General features: G+C 38.6%; 1 protein-coding gene and 1 non-coding gene across 2 annotated transcripts; one reads left to right on the plus strand and one right to left on the minus strand.

Annotated features, from left to right (window-relative positions):
* Positions 1 to 929: 929 nt before the first annotated feature.
* Positions 930 to 1,034, minus strand: LOC132022902 (U6 spliceosomal RNA). Its single transcript, XR_009405790.1, has one exon. It is a non-coding gene; the product is annotated as a U6 spliceosomal RNA (small nuclear RNA).
* A 7,668-nt stretch (positions 1,035 to 8,702) lies between these two features.
* DEFB115 (defensin beta 115) lies at positions 8,703 to 11,637 on the plus strand. The gene is made up of 2 exons (XM_059407679.1): positions 8,703 to 8,796; positions 11,444 to 11,637. Exons 1-2 carry the CDS (start codon positions 8,703 to 8,705, stop codon positions 11,635 to 11,637), a joined length of 288 nt encoding a protein of 95 aa, XP_059263662.1.
* The last annotated feature ends 7,174 nt before the right edge of the window (positions 11,638 to 18,811 follow it).

An 18,811-nucleotide genomic window follows, 5' to 3' on the forward strand; every position in this document is an offset into this window, starting at 1 on the left:
TTGTGAGATACTTCAAAGGGGTGGGGCAAAGATTCAAGTGGCATGTACCCATTAGAGTTTGTCCTGCCACTTCCTTGTGCTTGAAACACAGTTGTAATGCTGCAGGTGATGCAGCCGTCTTCTAACTATGAGCCAAAAACACATGGTAGGAATGTGTGGCCCAAGTTTCAAGTATTCAAGGATACTTAATCAGGCAGGATATTTTAAGGGCTCACAGATTAAACGTATGCCAGAAGCTGCACGAAGTCTCATTCTAGTGACTCTGGGAACATGGAGTTGGGGCACCCACAAGTCTGCTAAGCTAATCCTTTACTGCATAGTTCCATACCCATGGCCCTTGGCCAAGCTGTCTTACTTCAAAATGATCCTATATATCTGAGCATCTACATTTAGGGTAGCATTTGTACAATAAAGTTAGCAATAATATTAGTATGTATATTCTTAATATTTGAAGGAGGCAGTGTGGGGTTAAAAAAAGGACGTAAAGAAATGACTCTTGTATCCTATAAAAGCCATTACAATAATTTTGATATTTTTGTACCAGTTTCATTACTTGTGTCCCCCTTGCTGTACCACTTTTACTTTATGATAAATGTGTGCAAAACTATTTAGTACAGAAATTGGTTGATGGTTGGAGAGAGCCATGAGTGAGTATCACTTTTACAATTGCAACAAGAATAATAAGATACTTGGGAATAAATTTAACTAAGGACATGAAAGACATATCTATACACTGAAAACTATAAAACATTGATGAAAGAAATTAAGGAAGACAAATAAATGGGAAGATATCCTGTGTTCACAAATGGAAGATAAATACTTGTATTCCTATGTTCATTGCAATTTTTATCATAATTGCCAAGGTATGGAAATAACCCAGATGTCTGTTGGCAGAAGAATGGATTTTAAAAATGTGTATATAAAGTGGAATAATAATCAGACTTTTCTTCAGAATTTGCATGACATCCTTGCACAGGACCATGCTAATCTTCTCTGTGTCATTATTTTAGTCTATGTGCTGCCAAAGTGAGCACAATAATAAGCTTTTGAGAAGGAAGGAAAACCTGCCATTTTTTGACAGCATGCATGAAGCTGTAAGACATTATACTTAGTGAAATAAGCCAGATGGAAAAAGAAAAATACTGCATAATCTTATTTACAATGGAGTCTCAACAGTCAAACTCATGAAAGTGGAGGGTAGACAGTGATTGCCAGAGGTTGTGTGGAGGGGGAAATGGAGAGATGGTAGAAAATTTTGGTCAAGAGGTACAAAATTTTAGCCATGCAAGATGAATGAATTCTGAAGATCTTTTGTACAACAATGTGACTGTAAATTAACAATGTTGTATTATATATACTTCAAATTTGCTAGTGGAGTAGATCTTAAATGTTTCCACCACAAAAAAAAAAAAGATCAAAATAGAGAACAGTAACTATGTGTGTTAACGAAAAAAAATGAAAAGGATTAAAAGAAACCATACACTGAAAGATGTTTTTTGCAAATCACATATCCAATAAAGAACTCAGATTACATAAACAACTCTTAAAATTTGACAATTAAAAATAAATATTCCATTATCCTTGAGCAAATACCCACAAGTTTAATTGCTGAGTCATATGGTAGTTCTGTTTCAAGTTTTTGGGGAGCCTCCATACTGTTCTCCACAGTGGCTGCACCAGTTTACATTCCCACGAAGAGTGCATGGGGGTTCCTTTTTCTCCACATCATTGCTAGCACTTGTTATTTCTTGTCTTTTTTATTTTAGTCGTTCTGGCAGGTGTGAGGTGATATTTCACTGTGGCTTCAATTTGTATTTTCCTCATCATGAGTGATTTTGAGTATGTTTTCATGTGTCTGTTGGACATTTTTTTTTAATTCTGTTTTATTAGTCACCATACAGTACATCATTAGTTTTTTGATGTAGTGTTCCAAGAGTCATTGTTTACATATAATACCCAGTGCTCCGTGCAATATGTGCCCTCCTTAATAGCCACACCAGGCTCACCCATCCCCTTTACCCCCGAAACCTTCAGTTTGTTTCTTGGAGTCCACAGTCTCTCGTGGTTCATCTCCCCAACCAATTTCCACCCTCCACTTTTCCTTTCCTTCTCCTAATGTCCTCCATGTTATTCCTTATGTTCCATAAGTAAGTGAAACCATATGATAATTGACTTTTTCTGCTTGACTTATTTCACTTAGCGTAATCTCCTCCAGTCCCATCCATGTTGATGCAAAAGTCGAGTGTTCATCCTTTCTGATGGCTGAGTAATATTCCATTGTATATATGGACCATATCTTCTTTATCCATTCGTCTGTTGAAGGGCGTCTTGGCTCTTTCCACAGTTTGGCGATTGTGGCCATCGCTGGTATGAACATTAGGATACATTTGGCCCTTCTTTTCACTACATCTGTATCTTTGGGGCAAATACCCAGTAGTGCAATTTCAGAGTCATAAGCAACTCTATTTTTAATTTTTTGAGGAATCTCCACACTGTTTTCCAAAGTGGCTGCATCAGCTTGCATTCCCACCAACAGTGTAAGAGGGTTCACCTTTCTCCACATCCTCTCCATCATTTGTTGTTTTCTGTCTTGTTAATTTTGGCCATTCTAACTGGTGTAAGGTGGTATCTCAATGTGGTTTTGATTTGAATTTCCCTGATGGTTAATGGTGATGAACATTTTTTTCATGTGTCTGATAGCCATTTGTAGGTCTTCATTGGAAAATAGTCTGTTTATGTCTTCAGTCCATTTTTTTTTATTTGATTATCTGTTTTTGGGGTGTTGAGTTTGAGAAATTCTTTATAGATCTTGAATATCAGCCCTTTTTTCATAGTGTCATTTGCAAATATCTTCTCCTATTCCGTGGGTTGCCTCTTTGTTTTGTTGACTTTGCTGTGCAGAAGTTTTTATCTTGATGAAGTGCCAAAAGTTCATTTTCGCTTTTGTTTCTCTTGCCTTTGGAGACATGTCTTGAAAGAAATTGTGACTGATGTAGAAGAGATTACTGCCTATGTTCTCCTCTAGGATTTTGATGGATTCCTGTCTCACATTGAGGTCTTTCATCCATTTTGAGTTTATCTTTGTGTACGTTGTAAGAGAATGGTCTAGTTTCATTCTTCTGTACATAGCTGTCCAATTTTCCCAGAACTATTTATTGAAGAGACTGTCTTTTTTCCACTGGATATTTTTTAATAATCACTCTCATGTGAATGGCCTAAATGCTTCCATAAAATGGCACAAGGTTGTAGATTGGATAATAAGGTAGGACCCATCCAAATGCTGTCTACAAGAGATGCATTTTGAACCTAAAAATACATCCAGACTGAAAGTGAAGGGATGGAGAATCATCTTTAATTTCAACAGGTCTCAAAATAAAGCTGGGATAGCAATTCTCATATCAGACAAATTAGATTTTAAGCTAAAGACTGTAGTCAGGGATACAGAAGGTCACTACATCATTCTTAAAGGGTCTAGCCAACAAGAAATTATAACAACTGTAAATACTTATTAAGAAATTAAAACAACTGTAAATACTTATGCCCCCAACATGGGAGCAGCTAACTATATAAGCCAACTCTAAATCAAAATAAAGAGACATACTGATAAGAACACATTAATTGTAGGGGATCTTAACACATCACTCTCAGCAATAGATCATCTAAGCAGAAAGTCAACAAACAAGAGTTCTGAATGATGCATTGGACCAGATGGGCCTCTGTTGGCCATTTGTATGTCTTTTTTAGAGAAATACCTATTCAGGTCTTCTGCCCATTTTTAATTGATTATTATTTTCCAGTGTGTGTTGAGTTGTATAAGTTCTTAATATATTTTTGATATTAACCCAATATGAAAAGATATATGCACAGCTATCTTTACTGGAACATTATTTACATTAGCCAAGATACAGAAGACCATGTGCCCATCAATAGATGAATGGATAAAAAAGATGTGGTATTTGTATACACAATGGAATGGTACTGAGCCATAAAAGAGAATGATATCTTGTCATTTGCAACTACATGAATGGACCTAGAAGTATAATACTAAGTGAAATAAGCCAGCAGAGAAAGAAAAATACCATATGATTTCATTCATATGTGGAGTTTAAGGGAAAAAAAACCCAAACAAACAAATGAAAAACAAAGAAAAAGAGACAAACAAGAAAAATAGTCTCTTAAATACAGAGAACAAATTGGCGGATGCCAGAAGAGCGGTTGGGGGCAGTGGGTGAAATAGATAGGGAAAAAGGGATGTAGAGGTATAAGCTTCCAGTTGCAAAATAAATAACTCATGGAGATGAACAGGACAGCATAGAGAATGTAGTCAGTAAGAGGGTAATAACATTGTTTGGTGACAGATGGTAACTACACTTACTGTAGTGAGCACTGAGCAACATAGAATTGTTGAATCTCTATATTGTACACCCCAGACTAGTATAACACTGTATGTTAGTTATACTTCAATAAAAAAAAGTAAAGACATACTCCTCATACAAAAACACAAATATTCCATTTAGAAAATGGGCAAATGAATAGACATTTCACCAGAGGATGGCAAATAGGTACATGAAAAGATGTTCAACATCAGTATGGATTAGGAAAATGCAAATTAATACCAGGATGAGATACTACTACATATGTATTAGAACAGCTAAAAACGGGACGCCTGGGTGGCTCAGTTGGTTAAGCAGCTGCCTTCGGCTCAGGTCATGATCCCAGCGTCCTGGGATCGAGTCCCACATCAGGCTCCTTGCCCTCCGCAGGGAGCCTGCTTCTCCCTCTGCCTCTGCCTTCCACTCTGTCTGCCTATGCTCGCTCTCACTCACTCTCTCTCTGACAAATAAATAAATAAAATCTTAAAAAAAAAAAAAAAAAAGAACAGCTAAAAACCATGAGAATGCCAAAAGCTGATGAAGAGAAACCAAATCTCTCATACATTGTTGGTGAGAATGTTAAGTAGTGCAGGCACTCTGAAAAATAGTTTGGCACTTTTTTAAAAAGCTAAACTTAAGTATGTCATACAATCCAGATATCACCTTCCTAGGCATTTATCCAGAGAAATGAAAACTCACATCTACAGAAAAATCTCTACACAAATATTCACAGCAGCTTTATTTGGAATAACCAAAATCTGGAAATAACCAAAATGTTCTATAATATGTTAATGGTTAAACAGTACATTCATACCATGAAACACAGCACAGCAACAGAAGAAGCAACTATTGATAGATGCCATGATCTCACAAGGTCGTATATTGTTTGATCCCTTTTATATAACATCTCAAAGTGACAAAATTAGAGCAAGAATGTTGGAATGTTGGGGAATAGGGGACAGAGTAGCACAAAGAAGATCTTTGTAGTAACTGAATAGTTCTGCATATTGATTGCTCACACTAAACAATTCCTGTGATAAAATGACAGAGGTATACATAAGCATCATACCAATGTCAATTTCCTTGTTTTGACATTGTATTATAGTTATCAAAATGTAACATTTGGGGAAACTGTGTAAAGGGTACACAGGATTTCTTTATTTCTTTATCTGCAACTTCCTCTTAATCTATAATCATTTCAAAACAAATAAAATAAAATAAAATAAAATACAAATATAAATAAAGATGGTTATAGCCAGAAGAAGTATGTGCTTGCCAAGACAGTTTTCCCTTGTGCAAGGAACAATAGACTTGGAGTCAGTAGACTAAAGTCCCATTCATGACTCCCGGACCTTAAGAAATTCAACTGACCTGTCGGAGCTTCAGTTCTATTCCATAGAATGGTCTTTATCAATTTCCTAGCCTAAATGTCAGTCATCTGTGTATCCTTTTACAAACATACAGGCTGCTATATCATCTATAGGTTGTAGTATTATTTAGTTAATATTTTTTATAGAAACCAACACAATTCATTTACTTAAACTCATATTTGGACCACCTCTTAAGTGGTTTTCTGTAAAATCACCAGATCAAGGGCTAGCGATTTTTTTGGTCAAATAAACATTAAAATAAAAATTATTTTAAAACATACACTTATGTTTGCCACTTAAATTATCACTCACACTGTCAGTGACATGGGTCACACATTTCAGGAAACCATAGTTTAGCCCAAATACTTTACCTTACATATGAAGAAAGTGATGTCTCATAGACAAAAAGAACAAAACTTTCAGATTTGAAAGATCTCTTAAAATGTAAATCACACTTCTCTACCACATATCAAAGCCCCAAGTCCTTAGTAGGCCCTGTCAGTCCTGATGTCATATAGCTCTGCCTGCTTCTGTGGTTTCAGCTTCTCTTCTTCTTTCCCTTGCTCACTGGACCCCACTCACACGTGGCTCTCTGCTCTTCCTAAGAGATCTGTTGCTTTCCTACCTCAGAGCCTTTGGTCTTGCAGTTCTCTCTGCCTGGAAGATTCTAGATATCCATGTAGCTCACTTCCTCCATACATTTAGGTTTCTACTCAATGTCGCTAACTCAGAAAGTCCTTGCTTGGGTAACCTGTTCCAAATAGACATCCCCACCCCCACACATATACACATACAACAGCTTATCCTCCAGCCCTTACCCTGTTTTGGTTTTCTTTATAAGCACTGTCATCACCTGCCATTATGTATTTTGTCTCCCTCTCTAATCAAAATGGCAAGACTTTGCCTTCTCCTCTTAGACCCAGTGCCTAGAACTCTGTCTAGTGTAGAGATCCATATCAGCCAATTCATCAGTCCTCCCTGCAGAACCCAAGAGAAGTGATCAGGCAGACTCCATGTGTAGTATTTGGACACCAGGAACCACCACATCTCCCAGACAGTCCAACCATTTTCAGATGGTTCCAATTATCAGAAGTTTTTCTAATTAGTTAAAATCTACCCCAGTATAATTTCCACCCAAGACTTGTAGTTCTGCCCCCTAGGCCTGCACAGATCATGTCTTTCAGGAGATAATGACTCTAACTCTCGTCCACCCATCACTGCTTTTCAGGTTAATAGGTTTCTCCTTCCATCATTACTCAAGCATAATCCTCTGGGATGACAGAAAGAAGATGTGCTCAGGGTGCCTTGGTGGCTCAGTTAGTTAAACGTCCAACTCTTGATTTCATATCTCAGGTCCTGAGATGGAGCACCCCCGCTGGGTACCGAGCTCAGTGCAGAGTCTTCTTGCCCCTCTTCATCCCCTTGGTGGTCTCATGAACTTGCTCTGTCTCTTTCAAATAATAAAATCACAAGAAAGAGAGAGAGAGAGAGAGAATGAATGAAAGTAAGATCACTGATAGATAGATAGATAGATAGATAGGTGTGCTCTTGAGACAAGTGAGCCAATCCTGAATCTAGATCTTACTCCTAAGTATGATGTAACCTTGAGCAAATTATATTTGCCTATCAGAGATCCTGGGAGGATTCTGGGGGTCATATATGGAAAGTGTTTATCTTAGCTACTGGCAGTAAGACTTCAGTGGGTGGCTTCCATGCTCACTGCTTTCCTGGAGAAGGAACTACTTCTATCAAGGACAACACAGATTTCCTGCTATCCACCAGGCTTTCCCGAATACCTGCCAACTGGAGGAAAAAGAAAGTAGAATAGCACTGGGCCCATCTAAAGGTATGAAATGATCATACCACAGACCCCCCAAAAGAAAACCCAGTGGACTCACAGATACATTTCCTGATGGTGCCAGGCATTGCCCCCTTCTATACCCTCTTTGTTGGAGAATCTGTGGGAAACATTTTTGTTGTATTCTTTGAGGCTGGGGTACAAGAATGTCTCAAATACAGCCAATATTAAGGATTTGGAGTAATAAATAAGGACTAAATTCATAGTTTAAAAGAGCTGGATGGTGAGTTGTGTTAGGAGGGTCTCTGTCTGGTTCTTTCTTGCTCACGGTATGACCCTGGGCAATCCTCTTCCACTCTCTCAGTCTGCATTTTCATAGATGAGAAATGCCAATTCTAAATCTATCAGGATATGAATGAATACCATACATGCATTCATTAATTCATTGTTTTCAACAATTGTGCACTGCACACCTGGACATACAGAAATTATAGCCAGTCCTACCTTCAGGGACTCATTGTCTGTTAAAAGTTGTCCTTGAAAGTGTTAATCCAATAGGGGAGATAAACTAGAAAAATACTTAGTTCCACCTCAGCATGAAAAATATTATGACAGGAGGCCTGGGTGGCTCAGTGGATTAAGCCTCTGCCTTTGGCTCAGGTCATGATCTCAGGGTCTGGGGATCAAGCCCTGCATTGGAGCCTGCTGTCTCCCTCTCTCTGTCTGCCTCTCTGCCTACTTGTGATCTCTCTCTCTCTCTCTCTCTCTCTCTGTTAAATAAATAAATAAATAAATAAATATCTTAAAAAAAAAAAAACATTAAGACAGAAAGAAGGAGGCAGGGCAGCTGTAAACATAAGGGAGGGGACTAAACTTCTCAAGGAGAGGAACAAGAAAGCCTTCTTGGAAAGTGGGTTCCTTCTCTCCACAATGCCAGAGATTTGTGATGGACCTGTAGATCCTCTCTGCTCATGTCTTTGACCTTTCCCAGATGTTGTCTCGAGAAGGACTCTGAATATTGGATCATCAATTTATGTTGCGGACCCACAAGCTGATGGGTGGTGGAGCACTCTGCCCTTCTCTGATTTATTGTCCATGACTCAGCCTTACCCAAGACAATAAAATGCAGAGTGAAGATCAGCCTCTCCTGGCACATTCAGTATGCCGCTGGATCGTTCCTCACTCCTCTCAGGATACATTAAACTCTCGGTCCTGACCTTAGCTGTTCTTGTGCTCCTGGCTCAGGCTTCCCCAGGTAACCAGACAATGGGGAGGAGGGAAGAAGGAGTAAAAATGGGGTTCTAGTCATAGAATCATTGGAAAACTGAACATATGTGGCAGTGATGGCAACCCACAGAGATGACCAAGATCTAGTGCAGTCTTATAATGAATATGGCAGTCTGTCATCCCTGACTATGATGGTGTTTTTCATGATGGCAAATACTGGCAGAGCCCAGAGTTTCTTGTACGAAGTCCCTTCCATATGCAGAAGCATCTGCAGCATCCCTAGTGTCCTTAATATCCTTGGCCCAAATGTCAACAGGGTCTCTTCCCACCATCTCTCATTTCAACCTACATCTAATGGATACCACCTCTGGCAGTAACCAGTCCCATTTCTTCACCTCTTCATTGTTACATAGTTTTGAATGTTCCTTTAAAGCAATCAGAAGAGACATCTTGCTCTTGTGTTAGAATATGTAGTGAAAAATTTGTAGGTTGATATTGGATATCTAGAGGCTTGTGAAAAATAGGTTCAAGGTGTGGAGCTGGGGTTAGGACAGACGATTCTGGATTCCAGATTGAACGTGATCATAGTTCTCTAACAGTCAGATAGATTTTATGGCTGGGTGGTGAATCGCTTTCAGAAGGGAAAGTTTCCTGCTTAGGCTTCCTGGGGATTCTAAGGTTTATGATTATTATTTCCATGATTTCCCTCTGAATCATTGCTGCTGGAAGCTGCATCCTCTGTTGGATCTGCTTTTCAAACTGAAAGCCTTTGTCAATCACTCAGTTTTTCTAGAAGCAAAAGAAGGTAGTTCTGGGCTAATCAGTTTCAGCTTGTCTTAAACTCTGGTAAGGGCAGATTAGTTTTGAAGAGGGAGTTGCAGCTGCAAAAGACATTTTGGGAGAAAGAATCTACACACTGATTCATGGAATCAGAGTCCGATTTTTCCAGTCTGAATATCCTGGTAAGAAAGAGCAAATTGGTAATTATCTCTCAGGAGGGGAGAATAAACAAGTAGAGAGGGGAAAAAACAAGTAGAGAAAAACCAATGAACCCAGTGTGCTGAGGAAGCTGTGTTTTATAGATCTAGATGGGGTTGAGTCACAAACAGGACAGAGACTTATACCATCTAGAGCATCAGCCTGCAGGTAGGCAGTATAAGTTAATCCTTCAGTGTTCAAAGTCCTGTTCTAGGGCATCATTTGGGACATGCAATTAGAACAGTGCCTGGCACCATACAGTACATCATTAGTTTTTGAGGTAGTGTTCCATGTTTCATTGTTTGTGTATAATACCCAGTACTCCATTGCAATCCATGCCCTCCTTAATACCCATCACCAGGCTCACCCATTCCCTCTCCTCCAAAACCCTCAGTTTTCCCCCCAGAGTCCATAGTCTCCTGGTTCATCTCCCACTCCGATTTCTCCCCCTTCACTTTTCCCTTCCTTATCCTAGTGTCCTCCATGCTTTTCCTTATGTTCCACAAATAAGTGAAACCATATGATAATTACCTTTCTCTGTTTGACTTATTTCACTCAGCATAATCTCCTCCAGTCCCATCCATGTTGATGCAAAAGTTGGGCATTCATCCTTCCCGATGACTGAGTAATATTTCATTTTGTATATGGACCACATCTTCTTTATCCATTCATCTGTTGAAGGGCATCTTGTTTCTTTCCACAGTTTGGTTATTGTGGACATTGCTGCTTTGAACATTGAGGTACACATGGCCCTTCTTTTCACTATCTGTATTTGGGGGATAAATACCCAGTAGTGCAATTGCTGGGTCCTAGGGTAGTTCTATTTTTAATTTTCTGAGGAACCTCCACACTGTTTTCCCAAGTGGCCATACTAATGATGTAAAAACAAATGATGTACTATATGGTGACTAACATAACATAATTTTAAAAAATACATTCACATTTTGGTATGGTTAATAATTCTGAAAAGAAAATAATATATATGGAATGCAGAGAGCAAGTCAAATATATGCCAGGATTAGTGGTATGCTGTAATGGGCCACATACTTTTATAATCAAAGTACTCATATAATATATATTGAATAAATAAATTTAGGAGCTTAGTCATAGAAACACTTTGTATCTTCAGTGCATTTTGTTACCTTCATAGCATTTTGCATGTCATTTCATCTGGAATCTCTGGTCTTATCAGAATAGTGCATTATATATACTGAGATGTGGTATTATACATTAGAATTAATAAAACATGTGACTTTACATATAGTTAATAAAAAAACAAAAAAGAACAGTGGCTGGCACATACTCTGGTTCTCAAAAAATCACTGTTGAGTGAACAATGAATTGAGAGGGGGAAAAAATAGATAATTGAAGGTACAGGTCCAAGCACCTAGATTTGGGGGACAAGGAGGAACCAATGTGGCAAGACTGAAAAATGACAGAGATCAAAACATCACAAGCACAGAAATAAAGTCCAGTTAGAGCTGGTTGAAGGAAGAAAGATAACTACTCATATCTAGTACATGTTAAGACTAGCATTAGGCATTCTACATCTCCATATTTATTTAATCTTCCCAAGAATGCCATTACATTTCAGTAGTTCATCCTAACTATTATTACTACAATACTAACACCCTTAGTATTATAGTCTTTACTCTCTTTCATGTATTTGTTTATTCATCTTTTTGGTTTTTTGATAGATGGATGGGTCAAAAGATGTAATTATCGAAAAGGAAGATGCAGGCAATCTTGCAAAGAATATGAGAGGAAGAAGGAAAGATGTGGGGGAAAAAAAATTTGTTGCATCCCTGATGTAAAGCGTGAACTCCCATACTCTGTTGAGAAACAACAGATGACATACCAAGCTAAGGTAAGAACAGCCGAACGTCTGTAAAACTCCTGATACAAGACTCTCAACAGCCAGAATTATGAGTTGGAGAAATGGCTGTCTGGGACACCTTCATGGTCCTTAGATATTAGACACCTGCTGGGTCTTCACAGGGTCCATTAAAGAAAATATGTTCATTATAGCTCTCATTATATCCTGTCTCTCTAATCCTCTGTAGCCTAACATCGGTAGGTTGTGTCAGGACATAACTAATGTTCTTGGTTCTCACTGTAAGACTATTTTATAGGATCTACCACCTGAATTTCTAGGTCTCTGACCACATGCTACTAGGTCCCTCAACGTGGAAGTTTTCCAGGCTAATGCAGATTCCACCTTGGCCACACCTTATCTAAGACCCATCCTAGGGTCTTGAGATAGGCCATTGTGGTCCAGAGGTCTTTTGCCTCTTTAACTCAAAGTTCAGCCCAAGGCTCTGCCTCATGGGCTCACTTCTGGAATTTATCCCTTACCCTAATTCCTAATCATTCTTAGCTTTCCGAAGATTGGCATGTCTTCTGACGAGGAAGCAACCATTGCCACTCCCACCCAAATGGAGGCGGAAAAGAGTAAAACAAAACAAAGAACAAACCAACCAACCAACCAACCCCCGCCCCAAAACAAAAATCAAACACCGCCCCCAACCACTGCATTTACTGAGAATTTACTTATTGTGTGCAAAGCCTTGTCCTAAGTACTTTACATACATAATCTCCTTTCTTCCTAACAACAGCTCCATGAGGTAAGAATTTAGTATTGTGTTCCTTTGCCGGAAGAGGAAATAAAGTCACAGAGACTTGCCCCAAGTACCGCTGGCCACTGAACTAGCCCTCCTGGTTCAGTAGCAACACTTCGAACCCATGATACCCGAGTTCAGATGTTGTGCTTCCTCAATGCGGAAAACTATTGCTATAGTGAGAAAAGCTCACTGTGCTCTTCCCGTCCAGAACCCAAGTCCTTAATGTGGAAGGTGTGGCGGAAGGGAAAGCTTTGGGAGCCTCCTTGTGGTTAAAATGTATAACAAATCCAGCCCTAACTTGTATATCCAGGCACAAATAGGAATGATCCCAAGTTATAGTTAAGGAAGGAATTGTGCCCACTTAGTAAATAGTCTTAGTTCAGAGACCAATGGCAGTCAGGTCTAGTGGTGAAAATTATCCCTTGCCTCCGTTTACATAATTATCTGGAGGACACAGTCTGAAGACAAGGTACAGCAATCCACAATCATGGCAGCTTCTAACCATTCAACCCATTTCTCTAAGTACTTTCATATCAGTTTCCTCATCTACCCCCACTGTTATACCGCCATATAACATTCATGTCCCAAACCTTAGAAGATGTCCTTAGGCTATCTGAAGAGTGGATCAGTGACTGGGTCTCCAGTTACCTGGGCACAGTGATGTCAACTTCAACCACACCAACAGCTGCAGAAAAGCCCAAGAAGCCACCTGTTCTTCTACAAGTTTTTATGTATTTTTGGCCGGAGAGACTATGCTTACAAATGGACTGAGGAGCCTTAGAGAGTTGTGTAAAGAAACCTCCAGACCATAGTTCCAAAGAATTGATAAGGGTGCAAGGGAAATTCAGAGGCACTAATAGTATGTGATTATGTCACCTTACCATTCTGAGCCACATTTTGCCCATCCCCAAAATGGAAAGGTTGGAGTAGATTATAAACTCCATATGCCTTTCAACTCTTAAAGCCTTCTTCATTTGTTTATATCGAAAATCCATTCTTTACCTATGACTTCAGATGCCACTTTAGAAAGCAAAGGCATGATGGAGGATGAAGAGACTGAGAAACAGGAAAGTCACCTCAACCTAAGTACTCAAACCGTAATCCTAAAATATATCTTAGTTGCCTTCTTGTTCCATACTGCACCCCCCACACACACATCATGTTGGCCACAAAAACCTCCCAACTCTGCCTCCTTAGCACCTGTTTTTCCATCCCTGCCTGGGCTATTCTGATTCAGCCATCATGTTTTCTTGCCCATTGTTATGGCTGACTGTGTCCTCCAAATTCATACGGTCAAGTCTTAATCCCCAGTACCTCAGAACATGACTGCATTTGGAGATAGGGTCTAAATTTAAAGAAGCAGTTAAATTAAAATGAGATCATTAGGGTGAACCCTAATCTGGTATGACTGGCATTCTTATAAGAAGAAGAGATTAGGACACAGAAGAAAAACCGTGTGAAGATATAGAAAGAAGATGGCAACCTACAAGCAAAGAGCAAGACCTCAGAAGAAATCAACCCTGCCACACCATTCTACCTTCTGAAACTAAGTATAGAAAGAAAGAAAAAGAAAGAAAAAAAACCCTGCCAATACCTTGATCTTAAACTCCTAGCTTCCAGAATTGTGAGAAAATAAATTTCTGTTGTTTCAGCCCCCAGCCTGATACTTTGTTGTGGAGACCTGGCGGATTAAAACACACATACTGTAACATTTACATCCTACTGGTCTCTTTGTCTGACATCACCCCTCTGACTCACTCCACTGTTCCCATACAGTTATTGTGGATCATTTCTAAAACACAGACCTGAAATTTTACTTTTTCCTTTCAAACTTTTCAAAAGCTGTGCGATGATAATAGGAATCAATTCTAAACTTCCTTTATGGGGCGCCTGGTTGGCTCAGTGGGTTAAAAGCCTCTGCCTTCAGCTCAGGTCATGATTCCAGGGTCCTGGGATTGATCCCTTCGTCGGGCTCTCTGCTCAGCAGGGCGACTGCTTCCCTCTCTCTCTGCCTGACTCTCTGCCTACTTGTGATCTCTCTCTCTCTCTCTCTGTCAAATAAATAAATAAATAAACTTCCTTTACAATAATCCCGTCCACCTCAGTACCCTCCTTTTCCACTCCCACCATGGACCTCACAAACAACTTATGTTCTTTGAAATTAATGGGTTTCTTGCTCTTTTTAAAATAGGCTTCCCCTTTTGCTAGGAAGGTTCTTCTTGCAAAACAAACATATACTTCTCTGTAAATTTCACCTAATCAGTATTTCTTCCTGCCCTAAGCCATATATATTCATTCTTTACTTCTTTCCCAGCCCAAAAGGATCGTTTTATTAATTTACTTTTAATTTTTTTACAACTAAAAATTGCTTATATTTAAGGCATACAATGTGATGCTTTGATATATGTATACACAATCAAGTTAATTTAACACACCTATCACCTCACATAGTTACCTTTTTTCTAGATAAGAACACTTACGATCTACACCATCAGGACATTTCAAGTATACAGTAAAGTTTTAGTAACAATAGTCACCTTGTACACTAGATCACCAAAAATTATTCCGTAACTGAAAGTTTGTACCCTTTGACCAATATCTCTCCATTTCATGCCCAACCCCCTCCAAGAACTGGCAAACACCTTTCTGCTCTTTTCCATGAGTTCAACTAATTTAGATTCACCATACAATCACATACAATTTACTTTCTGTGTCTGGTTTATTTCACTTAGCATAATATCCTCCACATTCATCCAAATTGTCCAAAATGGCAGGATTTCTTTCTTTTTAACATTGAATAATAGTCCACTGCATATATATGTACTTACACATGTACATGTAATATACAGATTTCAAATTTTCTTTACCCATTCATCCATTGACAAACACTTAGGTTGTTTCCATGTCTTCACTATGTGAATAATGCTGCAATGACCAAGGGACTGCAGTTATATCTTCAAGATATTATTTTCATTTCCTTCAGATATATACCCAGAAGCAGAATTACTGGATCATAAGACAGTTTCATTTTCAACTTTTTTAGGAACTTCCATACTGTTCTTCATGGTGGTTGTATCAATTCACATTCCATGTATATTTGTTCTTTACATTCTTGTGAACACTTGTTATCTTTTGTCTGTGGTATAATAACCATCCTAACAGGTTGAATGAATATCTCATTGTGGTTTTGATTTACATTTCTCTGATGGTTAGTGATACTGAGTACCTCTTTATATACCTGTGGGCCATTTGTACATCTCCTTTGGGAAAATGTCAGTTCAATGGGTCCTTTGCCCATTATTTAATTGGATCATTTGGTTTTTGCTACTGAGTTATATGGGTTCTTTTTGTATTTTGGTTATTAACTCCTTAACAGATGTATAGTTTTTAAATATTTTCTCCTCTTTGGAGGTTGTCTTTTTGCTCTGTTGATGGTTTTCTTTGCTTTGCAGAAACATTTTAGTTTGCTATAGTTTCACTTACTTCTGCGTCTGTTGCCTTTGCTTTTTTTTTTTTTTAAAGTGAAAATTGTATTGCCATTAGATTGCCAAATGCTTTCAGAGTCAAATCCAAAAACCAATTGCCAATGTCATGTAGCTTTAACCTATGCTTTTTGTTGTTGTTAAGAACTTTATAGTTTTAGGTCTTCTGCTTAAATCATTAATCAGCCTTGAGTTGATGTTTTTGGTATGGTATGTGTCCAGTTTTATTATGTTGCATGTAGATAACAAATTTTTCCAAAAACATTATTGAAGAGACTAATCTTTCCTCATTGTATATTCTTTGTGACTTTGTCAAAGATTAGTTGGCCATACATACGTGGATTTATTTCCGGTCTGTTCCATAGGCCTAATGTGCCTGTTTTTTTTGCCAGTACCATAATGTTTTGATTACTATAGCTTTGTAGTATATTTGAAATCAAGAAATGTGATGCTTCCAGCTTTGTTCTTTCTCAAGATAGCTTTGGTTATTTAGAGATTTTTGTGGTTCTGTGTGAATTTTAGGATTGTTTTCTCTATTTCCATGGAAAAAGCCATTGGAACCCTCAGTTCGCTCCTTATAATTAAATGTCTCTTATGGTTTGTCTCCCTCTCTCTTTTTATCTTATTTTATTTTTCCTTCCTTCCTCTATGTTCATCTGCTTTGTTTCTTAAATTCCACATGTGAGTGAAATCATATGGTATTTGTCTTTCTTTGATGGACTTATTTGCTGGAGGGGAAGTGGGTGGTAGGATGGGGTAATTGGGTGATGGGCATTAAGGAGAGCACTTGATGTAATGAGCACTGGGTGCTATATGTAACTGATAAATCACTAAATTCTACCCCTGAAACTAATAATAATGCACCATATACTAACTACATTGAATTAAAAAAATTTTTTTAAAGAAAATCCATAAAACTAAAAAAAATCCATTGGAATTTTAATAAGGAATTCAATTTCATTGAATCTGTAGATTGCTTTGGGTCGTATGGACACTTGAACAATGTTAAATCTTCCAATTCATGAACGTGGGATATTTATTTTCTATTTACTTGTGTCATCTTTCATCAGTGTTTTATAGTTTTCAGGATACAGGTCTTTCCTCCTTGGATAGATTTATTCCTAATTATTTTATTCTTTCTGATGACTTTGTAAGTGGGATATATTTATTAATTGCATTTGTGGGTAGTTATTCCCTCCAAGGGCATGTATACATGTATTTTCTGCTGAATTTCTGCATGGGGAGGATTGCTTCTGAACTGTGGCCAAGAGGGGCTAGACCAAGGTCCATGGGACTATTACTAGAGACACAGGCAGGTCCTTTGACATGGTGCTGGTGACAGGAATCAAGGCCAGATGGGGTTCTAGCCGAGTCCACAGGAGGACAAGGATATTTCTGTGTCTGCAGAAGGACCATTGTTGGTGAGTCTGCTCTCTGGTTGTTGGCCTGCCTTCTCAAAATGGCCCTCCTCAGACCTGGGCTCTAAAGACTCTTAAGATAAGGTGGTCAGGAAGGCTCTTTCCAAATGGGTAACATATGTGCTGGGGACAGGAGGATCCAGCATTCAGATAACCAGAAAAAAAAATTATGAGTCAAATGGGACTACCAGGTGGTCCCACCATGAGCCCTTCCATGAAGTAAGAATAAGCTTATGGATGTTTTGCTCTCCCCAGATACCAAAATATCTTGCCTAATAACTTGCCTAATAACCTATGGACCTAATAAAACTGTCAATAGATAAAAGTTTTTGGCTTAAGAGCAAGCTAAAGTTCAGAAACATCTGGCTATGTTTGATAACCCAGATGTTGATATGCACACAAATTATTTGATTGTTTTAGTTGAAGAAGAAGAAGAAAGAAGGGGTTCAATACCTGGTCGAGGAATTATGAGTATAGCAATAACCTTAATATTGATTCTATTGACCAGCCTGTAAAAACCCAAAAGATAACCCTACACAGACAGAATCTGAGGGCAGAGCCTCCTCCCAGGTGAGAATGTGTTACCCAAAGAGAAGAGAAAGGCTTTGTTTCCACATTTGGGCTCCCCATCATGCTTAATCCCAAAAAGGTAATCAGAATCCTGACTTTTATTAACTCCCAGCCAAAAAGGAAACCATGATCCTGAACTTCTCAACTTCTTTTGCTTTTTAAAAATTTTTATAGGGGGCCACCTGGGTGGCTCAGTTGGTTAAGTGGCGGCCTTTGTCTCAGGTCATGATCCCAGAGTCCTGGGATCAAGCCACACATCAGGCTCCCTGCTCAGCAGAGAGCCTGCTTCTCCCTCTTCCTCTGCCTGCTGCTCTGCCTACTTGTGGTCTCTCTCTATCTCTCTAATAAGTAAATAAAATCTTTAAAAACAAACTTTATAGGACTGAAATCATTCAGAAAATACTCCTTTGTATCTGGCTTATTTTGCTCAATAGAAAGTTTGTAGATTCATTCATGTTGTTATATATTGCAATAGTTTATTATTCTCATTGCTGTATAGCATTCCATTATATAACATTCCAGAAGTGTTTGTTTGTTTGTTTGTTTGTTGTTGTTGTTGTTGTTGTTTTGGAGACTAACCACATACTTTTTTTTTTTAAATTAATTTATTTATTTTCAGCATAACAGTATTCATTATTTTTTCACCACACACAGCGCTCCATGCAATCCGTGCCCTCTATAATACCCACCACCTGGTACCCAGACCTCCCACGCGCCCCCGGCCACTTCAAACCCCTCAGATTGTTTTTCAGAGTCCATAGTCTCTCATGATTCACCTCCCCTCCCAATTTACCCCAACTCCCTTCTCCTCTCTAACTCCCCATGTCCTCCATGCTATTTGTTATGCTCCACAAATAAGTGAAACCATATGATAATGGACTCTCTCTGCTTGACTTATTTCACTCAGCATAATCTCTTCCAGTCCCGTCCATGTTGCTACAAAAGTTGGGTATTCGTCCTTTCTGATGGAGGTG

The sequence above is a fragment of the Mustela nigripes genome, chromosome 7, assembly GCF_022355385.1.
Source record: "Mustela nigripes isolate SB6536 chromosome 7, MUSNIG.SB6536, whole genome shotgun sequence".
Taxonomy (NCBI): Eukaryota; Metazoa; Chordata; class Mammalia; order Carnivora; family Mustelidae; genus Mustela; species Mustela nigripes.

Bases quoted from the DNA above. Each gene is read 5' to 3' on its own strand.
- DEFB115 (XM_059407679.1), top strand. From the start codon at position 8,703: ATGCCGCTGGATCGTTCCTCACTCCTCTCAGGATACATTAAACTCTCG. The intron at 8,797-11,443 runs GTAACCAGACAA...GTTTTTTGATAG, and splicing joins CCTGGCTCAGGCTTCCCCAG to ATGGATGGGTCAAAAGATGT.